Source organism: Physeter macrocephalus, chromosome 3, assembly GCF_002837175.3.
Source record: "Physeter macrocephalus isolate SW-GA chromosome 3, ASM283717v5, whole genome shotgun sequence".
NCBI lineage: Eukaryota > Metazoa > Chordata > Mammalia > Artiodactyla > Physeteridae > Physeter > Physeter macrocephalus.
In genome coordinates, this window is record NC_041216.1 from 24,722,115 (window position 1) to 24,736,984 (window position 14,870).

At 46.4% G+C, this 14,870-nt stretch overlaps 1 protein-coding gene and 1 long non-coding RNA gene across 2 annotated transcripts in view; one reads left to right on the top strand and one right to left on the bottom strand.

Annotated features, from left to right (window-relative positions):
* PGD (phosphogluconate dehydrogenase) overlaps window positions 1–9,191 on the top strand; it is a 16,365-nt gene extending 7,174 nt beyond the window's left edge. The window contains exons 7-13 of the mRNA XM_024125540.3: window positions 2,760–2,894; window positions 4,515–4,704; window positions 7,275–7,405; window positions 7,643–7,776; window positions 8,198–8,297; window positions 8,442–8,564; window positions 8,662–9,191. Of these exons, the coding sequence (XP_023981308.1) occupies window positions 2,760–2,894; window positions 4,515–4,704; window positions 7,275–7,405; window positions 7,643–7,776; window positions 8,198–8,297; window positions 8,442–8,564; window positions 8,662–8,781 (933 nt within the window). The 3' untranslated portion in view covers window positions 8,782–9,191. The remainder of the gene's footprint in view (window positions 1–2,759; window positions 2,895–4,514; window positions 4,705–7,274; window positions 7,406–7,642; window positions 7,777–8,197; window positions 8,298–8,441; window positions 8,565–8,661) is intronic.
* Window positions 9,192–9,511: 320 nt separating this feature from the next.
* The window catches only part of LOC114485950 (uncharacterized), a 7,814-nt gene continuing 2,455 nt past the window's right edge, over window positions 9,512–14,870 (bottom strand). Inside the window, exon 3 of the long non-coding RNA XR_003679189.2 lies at window positions 9,512–9,586. This is a non-coding gene — a long non-coding RNA (uncharacterized lncRNA). The remainder of the gene's footprint in view (window positions 9,587–14,870) is intronic.

Genomic DNA, 14,870 nt, shown 5'->3' on the forward strand with positions numbered 1-14,870 from the left:
ACCCATGTCCCCTGCATCGGCGGGCGGACTCTCAACCACTGCGCCACCAGGGAAGCCCTGTGTCCTTGTATCTTAATTGGAGGTTGATATTAAAAGCAGCCCTTGTCAATTCATCTAAAGTATGGATTCCTTAAAAAAGGAACAGGAAGGATGAGGTGAAGTAAGATTTTCTTCACCATGTTACTTCATGGCTAAAGAGAGGATGTCAAGGGAGTTGCCTGGTGGTCCAGTGGTTCGGGCTCTGCACTCTCACCCCCGTGGCCTGGGTTCAATCCCTGCTTGAGGAACTAAGATCCCTCAAGCCGCGTGGCATGGCCAAAAAAAAAAAAAGAGAAGAAAAAGAAAGAAAGAATGTCAATGGGGTGGGGGAGGAAAAAAAAAAAGACAGAGTGTCAGAATCAAAAGTGTAGTTTGGGGCTTCCCTGGTGGCGCAGTGGTTGAGAGCCCGCCTGCCGATGCAGGGGACGCGGGTTCGTGCCCCGGTCTGGGAAGATCCCACATGCCGCGGAGCGGCTGGGCCCGTGAGCCATGGCTCCCATCCGGAGCCTGTGCTCCGCAACAGGAGAGGCCACAGCAGTGAGAGGCCCGCGTACCGCAAAAAAAAAAAAAAAAAAAAAAAAGTCGTTTGCTCCCTGGGGTAGGTATTCTGTGCTTAGAACAGAGTAAGCTGCAGCTTTGCCCTCACTGAATGTGAAGGCGGCCGAGGCAAATTCTTTCCCTTCCTGTGTTTTGTGTTGCTGGTAAAATAAATTTTATCCCTTGTCACAGCCATCCCATGGATGAAAAATAAACCACTAGGCAGGGGAGACCTGCGTTGTCGTTCTGGCTCTCCATTGACTAGTGGTGTGACATTAGGCAAGTCATTTTCTTCCATGGGCTTCAGTTTTCTCATCTGTCAAATATGGGGGTTGGACTGGATGACCTCCAAGTTCTCTTTAGCTCCTGACCCCCTTGAGTTTTATTCTACGTGCCATTTTTATGATGTTAGTTTTGTTTTATATGAGATAAAAGGTAGAGAAGATATGAGGACTTGGGCCCACGGGGGATGAGGGGAGTCCTCCCCCCGGGCCTGACAGTGCCTGGTGACTAAGCCGCTCCTTACATTTTAACCAGTGGTCACTGAGTTCAGTCAGAACCTGCTTAGCGCTGACAGACACTGGTGCTGTGATTTAGAAGACTGAGTAATTTTCTCACTAGCGTGAAGGATTGGGAAGGGAGCTTTTGTTCCTTGACAATACATTGCTACAGTAAAAAAAAAAAAAAAAAAAGTACAGTGACAGTAACTTCTTTTTAGATACATTTAGGACATAATCATGAGGAAATTAACAGTACTTGCCTGTGTATCTTGATCAACTCCTGTTGACTTTCCATAACCCCAAGCCTTACTCTTAGGTTACTGAAAAGAAAAAACTGGTATAGATACTAAAAGCAGGCACCCCTTAGCTCAGTTTTGAAGTTACAGGAAGGAAGGGGTGAAGCAAGGTATTATTGGCCATGTTACTTCATGGCCAAAGAAAGTGTCAAAATCAGAATGGGGGGACTTCCTTGGTGGCGCAGTGGTTAGGAGTCTGCCTGCCAATGCAGGGGACACGGGTTCGAGCCCTGGCCCGGGAGGATCCCACATGCCGCGGAGCAGCTAAGCCTGTGCACCACAGCTACTGAGCCTGCGCTCTAGAGCCCACGAGCCACAACTACTGAAGCCTGTGCACCTAGAGCCCGTGCTCCGCAACAAGAGAAGCCACCTCAACGAGAAGCCTGCGCACCACAATGAAGAGTAGCCCCCGCTCACCGCAGCTAGAGAAAGCCCACGCGCAGCAACGAAGACCCAACACAGCCAAAATAAATTAAAAAAAAAAAAAAATCAGAAAGGATAGGCCAGCAATGGAAACATAGACGGAGGAAGTCTCTACGTCAGGGTGGCAGTGTGACAGCATCCACCCCAGCAGTGATGCCAGCACTGGTCCACTGGCAGGCATATCCCTGTCATGGTGACGGGAGTGTCTGACTGCAGAACTCTCCTTGTTCTGACTTCTTGCCCTCCAACCAGTTTTCAGATAATCTGGCTTCCCAAGTAGCTTGTCCACAGGGACAGAATGTGTTGATCAGATTAACACTTGTAACCATTAAGATAACATGGTTAAGTTTCTCATCATAAATTTATAGACTGGTATTCTGATTTTATACATCTTGCCAGCTTTATTAGAAATCAGTACCTTGTCAGTTGTGGGACCCTGGCAAGAACACATTTCTGGGCTTACAAGGTTGAGGGCAGACCTTGCATCTGAGGTCATTTTATCTCTCGGTGGCCATTACAACTACAGTATATTTATATATTGTTTAAAGTACAAGTGATTTAATTAGCCAGCTTCTTTTCACCTGTGGTTGCTAGAAAAATAACTTCAGGAAAAAGAAGACTCCTTTTACTTGTGGGAGGGGGCTGGGGAGTGGGGAGTTACTTTTAATAACAATGAGAAAGAATGGAAAATGTAGGCTAAAGACCTCTGGGTACTTAACAGTGAATTTGGGGATTTTGAAAAACCTTTAAAGGAATGAATTTGGAGATAGTTTACAATAGCATCGTGCTGGATTGAGGCTTGTGTTGGGTTGTTACATGATGATTCTTCTTTTGAAAATACTGTATTTGTTCGTATTTGTTATTTTTTGTATGAGGAGGGAGCCTTGCCAAAGAACTGGATGTGGGTTTCTCGGGTGTATTTCCTGGCTCCCTGAAGGCCTCTTGGCGCTTGTGGCTCTAACAGGTGGGGGACGAGGGGGCAGGACACTTTGTGAAGATGGTGCACAACGGGATAGAGTACGGAGACATGCAGCTCATCTGCGAGGCCTACCACCTGATGAAAGACGTCCTGGGCATGGAGCACAAGGAGATGGCAAAGGTGAGTCCCAGGCCCTGGGGGGGGGGGGGGGGCGGGGGCGGGGCGCTGCTCAGGTGAGAAGGCTTTGCTGGTGACGATAAGTCCTTCCTCATGCTTTTTCCCTTGGTCATTCTGGTGGCCTGGATGGACTCAGCCTAATCTAAGGGAAGCTCTCAGTAACAGGACCATAAAATCTGATAGCCAGTCACTAAGCCAGAAGTTCCCAGAGACTCATGGTATAATCATCTCTCCCACTCAGGGACCCTGACTGTGTGTCAGCCCTGTGTCACTTAACTGCCTGGTCTCGTTTGATCCTCCGATGGTCCCATGTGGCAGGTGCAGCAGAAGCTCGCTTTTCCGATCCAGGTGGGACTGGCTGTTAGACAGCTATTCAAAAAAAGGTAGTCAAAGTTGGGAAACATGAGCATCTCCCCCAACATTTTATTATGAAAATGTTCAAACATACAACACAATTGAAAGAATTTGACAGGGATCAGTTACATACACACAACCTAGATTCTACCATTAACATTTCACTCTGCTTACTTTGTTGAATATCTGTCCATCCCTCTACTAGTTTTATCTTTTTTAAAAAATACACTTCAAAGTAAACTGCAGACATTTGTACTGTTTTCTCTAAATACTTCAGCATCATTAACTAGGCAAACATTTATTTTAACTGAAAATATAGGAAGGTACGTTCAATCACCCATCATTTCATGGAGAGCCAGGTCCTTTTTCTTTTAAGTGTGGCTCTGCTGATTAGCACTTTAATCAACTTTCTTATCAAATCTAGAATTTGTTTCAAGTGGAACATGATTTTTAAAGACACTTGCAAGGCACACAGTGCAGAATCCTTCCAGATTTTTTACATTCTTTTCCCTCATAATTTTAAAATTTGTGGTGGGAATTCCCTGGCGGTCCAGTGGTTAGGACTCTGCACTGTCACTGCCAAGGGCCCGGGTTCAACCCCTGGTTGGGGAACTAAGATCCCACAAGCCATGCGGTGAGGCCAAAAAAAAAAAAAAATTGTGTCATCCCTACTTATTTTGTTTCACTAACTTGCCTTTATTGTTCTTTCCAAAACCGTTTGACTTAGTTTTCATAGAAACATTGCTTTTCTTTTTGTGTTCATATTTAATTGGTTTACATAATATGAGTGCCAGGCACTGTTGTATGTTGGGGATATATTAGTGGAAAAAACAAAGTCCCTGCCCTCATGGACCTTGGAAAGACAGACAGTAATGACTGAATATATAAAACTTGTTCGTGATCACTATCATAAAGAAAAGTAAACGGGAGGAAGGGGCTGCTCTAGGTCGGGTGATCAAGGAAAGTGACTGTACGAAAACCCAAGTGAGGTGAGGGGACACCTGGCTCTGAGGAAAGCACTGGCCTGGTGACCAGAAAATCAGCATGAACAGGTTGAAATCAGAAGCAGCTGACCCTTGGTTAGCATAAAACTCAGCTGGTGGTAGAAGTGTTCGGGTGTCCTGCAGAGGAGCCTGGTAGCCTCAGGTGTTGAGCAGATTGTGAGCATCGGTCAGTATTTACACGGGAAAGGGATGAATCAGTTAAGGGAGCATCTCTGGTATAATCTTAGCTTCTCCCACATTGTTTTCTTTCACATCGTGCACACAGGCCTTTGAGGAGTGGAATAAGACAGAGCTGGACTCATTCCTGATTGAGATCACAGCCAGTATTCTCAGGTTCCAAGATACTGACGGCAAACACCTGCTGCCAAAGATCAGGGACAGCGCGGGGCAGAAGGGCACCGGGAAGTGGACCGCCATCTCTGCCCTGGAGTACGGCGTCCCCGTCAGCCTCATCGGTAACGCTCCGCTTTGGATTGAACCTTCCATCTCACTGTTTTGACCCAGGTGTCTTTCTGGCAACTGAGAGTTACCAGATCTCTCAGTGAATCTGTTCAACCCTAGTCGGCTTTCCGAGTGCGGTCTGCTCTTCCTGCACTTGAATAAGTTGACAGTGTGAGAGAGGCTGAAGCTGCTTTTGAATCTCTTCTTTATAACCCTTCTGTCAGTCATGTGAGCTTTGAGATAAATTCAAAAGTTACTACCTGTCTTAATCCAGTTTGACTTTGGGGATCGTTTTAACATTAGTGATTAAATTATAGTCAGTGACCTGAGATCCTCCCAATAGGGAAGCTAACTGTGATGGAATTTTTCATACAAAAGTTCACAGAGTAATAAAAGTTTACGTACTCAACATTTATTACCATTTTGCTGAGGTTTTTTCCTCGGATATTTGAGGAATAAAATATTACCTAAGCATTTCCAGTCCTTTAATATTCGTTTCCTAAGTTCCTTCCCCTTCTTCTAGAAGAAAACTACTGTCCTGAAGTGAGTGTATATCCTTCCCATCCGTGTTTTTTATCTTGTCTTAATGAGCTAAGCATCAAACTCAAAAAGTTGTAGAGAGAAGGAAATAATAAAAAGCAGAAATAAAACAAAAACAATAAGGGGATTAACAAAACTACATGATGGTTCTTTAATAGTTTTTTTGTGTGTTTTTTAAAATTTTATTTATTTATTTATTTTTGGCTGTGTTGGGTCTTCGTTTCTGTGCGAGGGCTTTCTCTAGTTGCAGCGAGCTGGGGCCACTCTTCATCACGGTGCGCGGGCCTCTCACTGTCGCGGCCTCTCTTGTCGCGGAGCACAGGCTCCAGACGCGCAGGCTCAGTAGCTGTGGCTCACGGGCCTAGTTGGCTCCGCGGCATGTGGGATCTTCCCAGACCAGGGCTCGAACCCGTGTCCCCTGCATTGGCAGGCAGATTCTCAACCACTGCGCCACCAGGGAAGCCCTACATGTTGGTTCTTTAAGAATAAAATAGATACTTTCTGTCAAGATTGGAAAAGGAGAATGAAGGGAGGCTCCTGGTCTGCTTAATGAAGGCTGATCTTTGCTCCTGGCAGAATGGTTCCCCTTGCAGTAATAAAACAAGTTTTCTTGTTGGCTCTTCCAGACATAGGTTGCCTTTCCCTCCCTAGTCTCCTGCCGCCTTTGGTTTCCTGTTGATTATGCCTGTCTGTGTTTACAGTGGATGGGGCAGTTGCAGGCACAGTAGGGAGGGAAGCAATTTGCTTAGTCCAGCTCTACAGAGAAGGAAGTTGACTGCTTTTTAGCTAATCTGAGCGCCACCCTGGGCGGGGGCCTAAGGGGACAGAACTGGGAGCACTTTCTTCATCACTGCCTCAAAAAGAGCCCTACTCTCGTGTTTCAGAGACTTTGTACCCTACCTTCCAGCTGATGGTAGTCAGGCTTCCTCCCTGGCTGCATGCCATTCTTGTTTGTTGAACTAATGGGGAAGTGAGTCCGCCAGCTAATCTTTGGGTAACTCCGGGGGTTACACCACACTCGCCTCTTCCTGCCTTTTGTCTTCTGAAGCTTCCGCCCAGGAATGCTAAGTCATCATGTGTGCGCACTGCAGGAGCCCAGAGAGCCGGGCAAGGACAAGGACAGGGAGATACCTGCTCTCAAGTTTATGGCCAGAACCCTTTCCTCAGAAATAAAGTCCTCTGTTAGTTCCCAGAGGTTTTACTTCATTCTGTCTGTTGGGGGAAAAAATGGTTAATTTATTCTAATTATATAAAGTGTCAATTGGGCAAACATTTATAAGTGATAATTTTTAAGATACTAATATCTTAATATTAAAATACCATATTGGGGACTTCCCTGGAGGTCCAGTGGTTAAGAATCCGCCTTCCAATACAGGGGGCGCGGGTCCGAGCCCTGGTCGGGAACTAAGATCCCACATGCCGCACGGCACAGCACAGCACCGCCCCCCCCCCCACAAAAAAAAAAACCATACTGAAATATTTTTTATTCAAATGAAGTAAAATTGTGAAACTGTAATGGTGACCATGGACATAGCAAAAACTAAACTGTAAGAATTAGAAAATGGAGTTTTTTGAAGGGTGAAGTCTCATTGTACTCGTTTCAAAGTGATGAGTATTAGTGCTTCAAAAGAAAATAAATGAAGTCTTTGGTGACCATTTATAAATTAAAGTCCTCGCAAACGAAACTGAAGTTTTACTGGAGGACCAACACTGAGTAATTAATAATAGTGGTTTTGCTCTTCGTTTTTTCCCCTTAAAGTTCCCCTTTGAAGTTCATGCTGATCTTTGAGGTTGAATACGTGTATTTATGTTGGAGGACTGACTTGGAATTTTCATTTTCAAATTAACCGTTAGAGCTTTTTATGAAAGTTCTTTCTGATCCAGGTTAACTTTTGTGGCCGAAGGTTGATACTTTTAGCTCCTGGTAAAACTGGAAATCGTGCTCCATTGCTCTTTTCCCTCATCTTCTCTGGCTCGTGTGTGCTCCTCCTCGGGTTCCGCGTGAGTTGTGGTGACTTGTTATCTCCGCCCTCCCCCCACGTAGGAGAAGCAGTCTTTGCTCGATGCTTATCATCTCTGAAGGACGAGAGGGTTCAAGCCAGCCAAAAGCTGCAGGGGCCTCAAAAGGTCCAGTTCGAAGGAGATAAGAAATCATTCCTGGAGGACATTCGAAAGGTGGGGTGCCGCCCCGCAGTGGCAGCGGGGGTGGGACTGGTGGGGAGAACACCCCGAGGCCACGGGGAGGACGTGGGGTCAGTCCAGCCTTGCCCGTTGATCTGATTTGCAGCCTTTGCTAAACCGTGTCCTCGTTAGAGCTGCACTGCGGGGCGGGCGGGCGTGGGGGGCGGGGGGCGGGGGTTAGGCAGCCCTGGGCCAGCCGCAGTTCTGATGAGTCTTTGTGCCCTCCTTTAGGCCCTCTATGCTTCCAAGATCATCTCTTATGCTCAGGGCTTTATGCTGCTAAGACAGGCAGCCACTGAATTTGGCTGGACCCTCAACTATGGTGGCATTGCCCTGATGTGGAGGGGGGGCTGCATCATCAGGAGGTGAGTGGTTGGGGGCCCTGCCACCTGCCGTGCGGGAGCGGCGTGGTCTCAGGGCGCTCTCGGGGATGATTTCCCTGGAACTGGTACAGTGAGTCCTCTCGCTGGGACGCTGGCGACCAGGCAGGTTTAGGTGTCACATCTCACTTTCTTCCTGCACGTCAGTTATTCTAACTCAAGTGTCCCCCCTGCCCCGTCTAAGGTAGTTCTGCGAGCAAGGTTGTGCCCTCGGCCCTCACCTCTCGGGACCTGGGCTGTCTGTATTCACGGCACGTACGGCGAGCTGGTGGGGATGGGGGGACAGGTGCCTTCGTACCTCGCGAGGGTATCTGTCAGCTTCCAACTTACTTCCCCTGCTTTCTGCCAGGCGTTCAGCCCGCTAGTTAAGATTCATTGATTTTTTTATCCCTCTTGATTATTTCAGTGTATTCCTAGGAAAGATAAAAGATGCGTTTGATCGAAACCCAGGACTTCAGAACCTACTACTAGATGACTTCTTTAAGTCATCTGTGGAAAACTGCCAGGTATGTAGCCCAGAGCTGGGTGGTACGGGAATTCTGTCTCAGTGGGTTTTGCTCTGGGGGTGTCTGCTTTTTCCTTTATGCATGAAAATCTATTGTTTTTTCTGTGAGCTAATCACTAGTCTTTGGCTTTGCTTTTTTGCTCAGGACTCCTGGCGGCGGGCAGTCAGTACTGGTGTCCAGACAGGCATTCCCATGCCCTGCTTCACCACTGCGCTTTCCTTCTACGATGGATACAGACACGAGATGCTGCCGGCCAACCTAATCCAGGTGAGCTTTTGGAGTAGGTGGTGAACATTAACCTGGGTGGTACCTAGGGTCATGCGCCTGCGTCTGTCCTATAACCAACCCATTTCTTGTTTTCTAGGCTCAGCGCGATTACTTTGGGGCTCACACCTATGAACTCTTGGCCAAGCCGGGACAGTTTATCCACACCAACTGGACAGGCCATGGTGGCAGCGTGTCCTCGTCTTCATACAACGCCTGATCAGATTCTGTTACGCGCCACGACTCCACAGACCGGTACATTCCACTTGCCACACAGCACTGCTTACATGGCCCTTTGCCCTACTTTCTGCTCAGATCTTTGAAAATAAAGTGTCGTAAGAGACTCCTCTGAAGAGTCAACCCGAGTTTATTTGTAAAGTAGCTCTGTGAGAACCATCACGCCCGCCCTCTGCCCTCGCCTCTTGGGATGGAGCAGAAATTGAGCGTGTGAGCCAGCTCCCTGAGGCAGTGTTTCCCACGTGTCCCCCGGGGGTTAGGGAGACAGAGCTCTTCTCACGTAGGTGGGAAAGGTTTTTGTGGAATTTGATCAAACTGGAGCCTTTGTATCATGCAGCTGAATTCCCTTTTCCCCCTTTATTTAATAAAAATTTTAAAAAAAAGAAAAGAAAATTCATATTTATGCTTCTTCTCCAGATTCTTACATATTCTCACCTTATCCACACTGAGCCATATCCTCATTGGCAGAACGATGCACACCCGGTTTCATTACATTTGAATTAGTTTATTTCCTTTCTTTATTTAGCCTTGTTAAATATTTTCCTCTTCGTTTTCTTCAAAAAATGAAAGAAAGAAAGAAAGAAAGAAAAGACCTCAATAATGGTACCAGGAACAGCAAAAAGAAAATTCATATTTATGCTTCTTCTCCAGATTCTTACATATTCTCACCTTATCCACACTGAGCCATATCCTCATTGGCAGAACGATGCACACCCGGTTTCATTACATTTGAATTAGTTTATTTCCTTTCTTTATTTAGCCTTGTTAAATATTTTCCTCTTCGTTTTCTTAAAAAAAAGAAAGAAAGAAAGAAAGAAAAGACCTCAATAATGGTACCAGGAACAGCAAAGTTAGGTAATGATTAACTCTGGAGGGAAGGGTGAGGAGAGGTAGTCAAGGGGTGGGTGTGCAGGCTTATGACTTTGGACAAATTATTTAATCTCTCTGGCCTCAGTCGTCTCATTTGTAAAATGGGGATAATCATCGCACCTGCCTCCTTAAGGCTATTTTGAAGATTCACCTAGTAAAAACAGACCAACACTTGACACAGAATAAGCACCTACATAAGTGGTAATTATTATTATTACCACTTCAGGGTGTGCCTGTCCCTGAAGCAGTGGCATTTCTGAGAGTTAGAAGCCAAATGTTACTTCTCAGCACTCACTGGTGAATTCACTTTGCAAACCGGCCCTCAGAAAGTTCCTGGCGGGGCTCCTCTGTGTGCTCAAGTGTGTATGTTAAGACAGACAGATCTTAACTGAATACACTACCACCATAACCCCTTCACCACCACCCTGCCAGAGGGTGGATCTTGGGAAAAAAAGGCAGAGTCTGAGTCAGCAGGTCTGGGGTGGGGCCCCACATTCTGTATTTCTAACGAGCAACCAGGTGAGGCCATTATGGCACAGTCAGGGCAAAATAAACGGAAGCTCCTTTATCGCTAAAAGAATATAACCGTCCTTTGCCTAGGTCCTTGACAGGGAGGTTTTTTTTTTTTACTATATATGATTTCATGCCTTTGGAATTTTACATCCCATGACTTAATTGAAAAATTAATGTCTGCCACACAGTGAACACTATTTAAGGTTGACTATTACCTACTTCCTGCTGAAGGTGAGGTGGTCGAACAATTCTGAAAGTGGATAGAGGTGGCCACGGACGGGTTCTGCCCCCAGCCAGGTCCTGTCCAGCCTAACTGCCACAGGGACAGTCTGGTGGCCATTCCAGCAAAGGGCGTCCCTTGGCAGAGACTGTGGGCCTGTTATCTTTCTGCTTCATTTGAGACACAGTGGAGTTAAGACATGTGGATCAGGCAAGGGAGCAGACAGGACCTCTGAGCAGAGGCTTTAGGCAGGGGATTTAAAGGAGTTACATTTCTTTGAGGCAGATGTGGAGCCATCTTTTTAGGAGGGGTAGAGAGACCGTCAGGATGTATATACTTTGTTTAGTGTATGTTAGCACAGACATGTTTGCTGTTGAGTAACAGATATGCTGTTCCAGTAACAAACCACCCCAAACTCAGTGGTGTGATATAATCACCATTTGTATCGTTCTCCTAATTCTGAGGGTCAGGAAGTTGGAAGGGTACAAGAGTGACAGCTTGTTTCTGTTCCACAATGTCTTGGAGCCTCAGCTAAGAAGACTTGAAAGCTGGGGTTGATTCCACGGCTGGGATCACTTGGAGGTGTCTGTCTCCTTCATTCATGGGGCGGTTGATGCTGGCTGGGACCTCAGCTAGGGCTACCAGCTGGAAAGGGGCACAGCAGCCTCACCATGAGGCCTTAGCCTAGGCAAACTTCTTACTTGGTGGCCCAGGGCTCCAAAGGGGAGTGTTCCAGCTAACAAAACGGATACCACCTTGCCTTTTAAGACCTAGCCATGGATGTGACACAGCATTATTTCAGCCACATTATATTAGTTACAAGTGAGTCATAAGCCCTCTAAATTCAAGGGAAGGAGTATTAGGCTTTACCTCTTGATGGCAGAGTGGCAAAGTTCTACAAGAGCATGTGGGTCAGGAGATTTTTTTTTTTTTTTTCCCCAAATATAATCTGCCACATATGCTTCCCTGGAAAAGGACAATTTGTTACATGGGGAAGTTGGGAACTCTGGCCCTATTTGGGGGTTTTCCTGAGGGCCTCATACAGTATTTATGGAATATATAAGAATATAATAATAGCTAACAGAGTGTGTGCCAGGCACTTTTTTAAAAAAAATTTATTTTATTTTTTTCCTTTTTTGGCTGCGTTGGGTCTCTGTTGCTTGCTGCGCGTGGGCTTTTCTCTAGTTGTGGCGAGTGGGGGCTACTCTTCGTTGCGGTGCGCGGGCTTCTCTGTGCGGTGGCACGGGCTCTAGGCGCGTGGGCTCAGTAGTTGCGGCACGCAGGTTTAGCTGCTCCGTGGCACATGGGATCTTCCCGGACCAGGGATCGAACCCGTGTCCCCTGCATTGGCAGGCGGATTCTTAACCACCGTGCCACCAGAGAAGCTCCCGGCACTGTTTTAAGTTTACTCATTTAATACAACAGCCTCTGATGTAGGTACTACCATTATCCCCAATTCACAGATGAAGCCCAAGGACGTGAAGTAACTTGTCCAAGATCACATAGCTCCTACAGAACTGAAATTTGAGCCCTGGCAATCTGGTGCCAGAATCCATGCACTTAATCATCAGACTATCTTACTGCTCAATGTGTACGATGCATTACTCATTGGCAGATTTACTGTACACCTACTATGTGCCAAGCACCGTGCTGGGAACCATTTGTTTAGTGGTGAGAGAATTTGAAAGTCCTGACCTCACGAGCTCCTAGAATACATACAACAGCCGATGGAGATGGAGTTCTGAATCAGCATTTTACAGTGCAAATAGGGAAAATAAATGATTAAACATTTATGGTACCCTATTTAATGCAGCTGGAAGGGGCTCAGGAAACCCACAGTGTCCTTGCCTTGTTTATGGTGAGGTTAGTGGGACGAGAGAAGAGGATGAGAGTGTGGACTCAGAAGCCAGGCTGCTCATAATCAAACCTGGGCTCTACCACCTCCTAGCAGCTCAACCTCTGACAAAGTCCTTTCACCTCTGGGATACTCTTCCCTCATATATAAAGTGGGGGTAACAGCACCCACCTCCGAGGGCAGGGCACCTATGGGGCACAGCCAGGAGCAAGTCAGCGCTCAGTGAGTGTTAACCACGGGGCAAGAGGGCCTTGTCGGCGCAATCCTGACACCTAGCGGCCAGTTTACATGCCAGCTCTTCATCCTCTGAAAATAGTCCCAACCAACCACAGCTGACCCTTGAACAAGAGGTGGGTGGGTAGGGGTGTCGATCCCCACTTTCCCCCTCCCGCAGTTGAAAATCTGCGTATAATTTATAGTGGGCCCTCCAAGTGTGTGGTTTGGCGCGCAAAGATTCGACCCGCCGCGGATCGTGTAGAGCTGTAGCGTTTAGTACTGAGAAAAACCCTTGTGCAAGTGGACCCGTGCAGTTCAAACCCGTGTTGTTCAGAAGGTCAGCGTACATCCATTTTCTGTAACGTAATACCTCAGCCCTGGACCTCTCTCTTCAGATCCTAAAGGGTTAGGGTATTCTGCACGTGTCAATGGAACAATGCTCTTTCAGCCTGGGAAGCAGCTGCTTTAAAGTGAGATACCTTGCAAGGTAAAAAGCACAGACGCTGCCTGGGAAATAATTGTTACTGTTTCTTGAACACTTATGTGAGGCAATTTAAACCTCACAACTGCTCTTCGAGGCTGGTCCTATGATCCCCACTTTATAAATGAGGAAACTGAGTCTTGGAGGGGTTCTGACTTGCTCAGGGTCAGAAAGCTTGTGAGAGGGGCTGGGCTCTTGAACCGAAGGCCTGGTCCGAGGGCTGGAGTTTGTTTTAAAATGCGGAATACAGGGCTTCCCTGGCGGTGCAGTGGTTAAGAACCCGCCTGCCAAAGCAGGGAACACGGGTTCGAGCCCTGGTCCGGGAAGATCACATATGCCGCGGAGCAACTAAGCCCGTGCGCCACAACTACTGAGCCTGTGCTCTAGAGCCCACGAGCCACAACTACTGAAGCCCGTGTGCCACACTACTGAAGCCCGCGCATGCCTAGGGCCCGTGCTCTGCAACAAGAGCCCACGCACCGCAACGAAGAGTAGGCCCCGCTCACCGCAACTAGAGACAGCCCGCATGCAGCAGTGAAGACCAACACAGCCAAAAAAAAAAAAAAAAAAAATGCAGAATACAGAAATATATAAAGTGAAAAATTTGAGTGCCTTTATCTGCCTTCTTTTCAACCCATTGCTCAGAATTTAACTGTATTTGTCATGTATCCTCCCAGCTCTTTTTCTATTCCTTTCAAATATCCCACATCCCCATATAGATGCATATGCTCTTTTCTTTAAAAAAAAAACCCCAAAATAAGGTTGTTCTGTACATACTAGTCTGCAAGTTGTTTTCTTTCACGTAACATCCTAGAGAGCCTCATTCTATAAATTGGCAATTTAATGCCTTCGAGTTTATTTTTTCCAAGAACCTTCGTAAATTATTCTGAAGAATAAAAACCTTAGATTGTGCAACTAATCAGCCCCTAATAACTTTGCGTGTTGAACCTCTGCCTCCTCAGCCCCCAGCAGTTCGGCTACAGCTGAGATGTGGGGTAGCTGCGGGGTGGGGAGTCAAAAGGCACTCCTGTGTGATTCTTCGCCTGTAGTCTCTCTCTCCTTTATCCCTGACTTCCACCATAGAGGTAGTAAGAGGGAGGTTGCCTGTATATTCTTCCAATTAAGCACAAATAAACTCTGAGCATCCTTCTTTTCTTTGGTAGTTTCATTCATCGGGAAAGCCAGATGATTTTAACATGCAGTGAGAAGGTGCTGGAATAGAGGAAAAGACTGGGATGTGATAAGGCCTCTAGGGGCTCTCAACATGAGTTAAAAATAAACACAGCACTAAACTGTGAAAGAAGTGTGAGGAGGTCCAAAAATATGATTTACCTCTTGATGACTGCAATAAGGCTTTAGAAAACACACAGGTTTCCCCCTTCCCGAAAGTTCGCGTTCCACCACTTTGCTTTTATGAAAGCCCTATGAAAGCCCTGCATTAGTACCTGCTTTCTCTAACCGAAAGAAATCCAAAGAGAATTTTCATTTTTATGAGAAAAAAGCCGTTGCCATACTAATGTAGAAATTCATAAAAGTGCAGTGGCTTAGTGCAAACTTTCAAAAGCAGGGGATATCTGTACGTATATCTAAGTCAAATTTCTTTAAAAAAATTGGGAGGCCTCTACTTTGTCAGGACTCACTGAGATGCTGCCATCAGTGTGCTAGAGCCAGTTCCTACAGTGAGAGTTGATTTTTAAATTTTCAGGAGTACTGAAAACCAGAAACAAACACAGCCCCATTATTAAGAATTAAGTTCCATAAATTTGGGCTTAAATAAATTGTATTAAAAACAAAGGTAGGAAAAAAAAAAAAAAAAAAAAAAAAAGTAGGGCTTCCCTGGTGGCGCAGCGGTTGAGAGTCCGTCTGCCGATGCAGGGGACGCGGGTTCGTGCCCCGGTCCGGGAAGATCCCACGCGC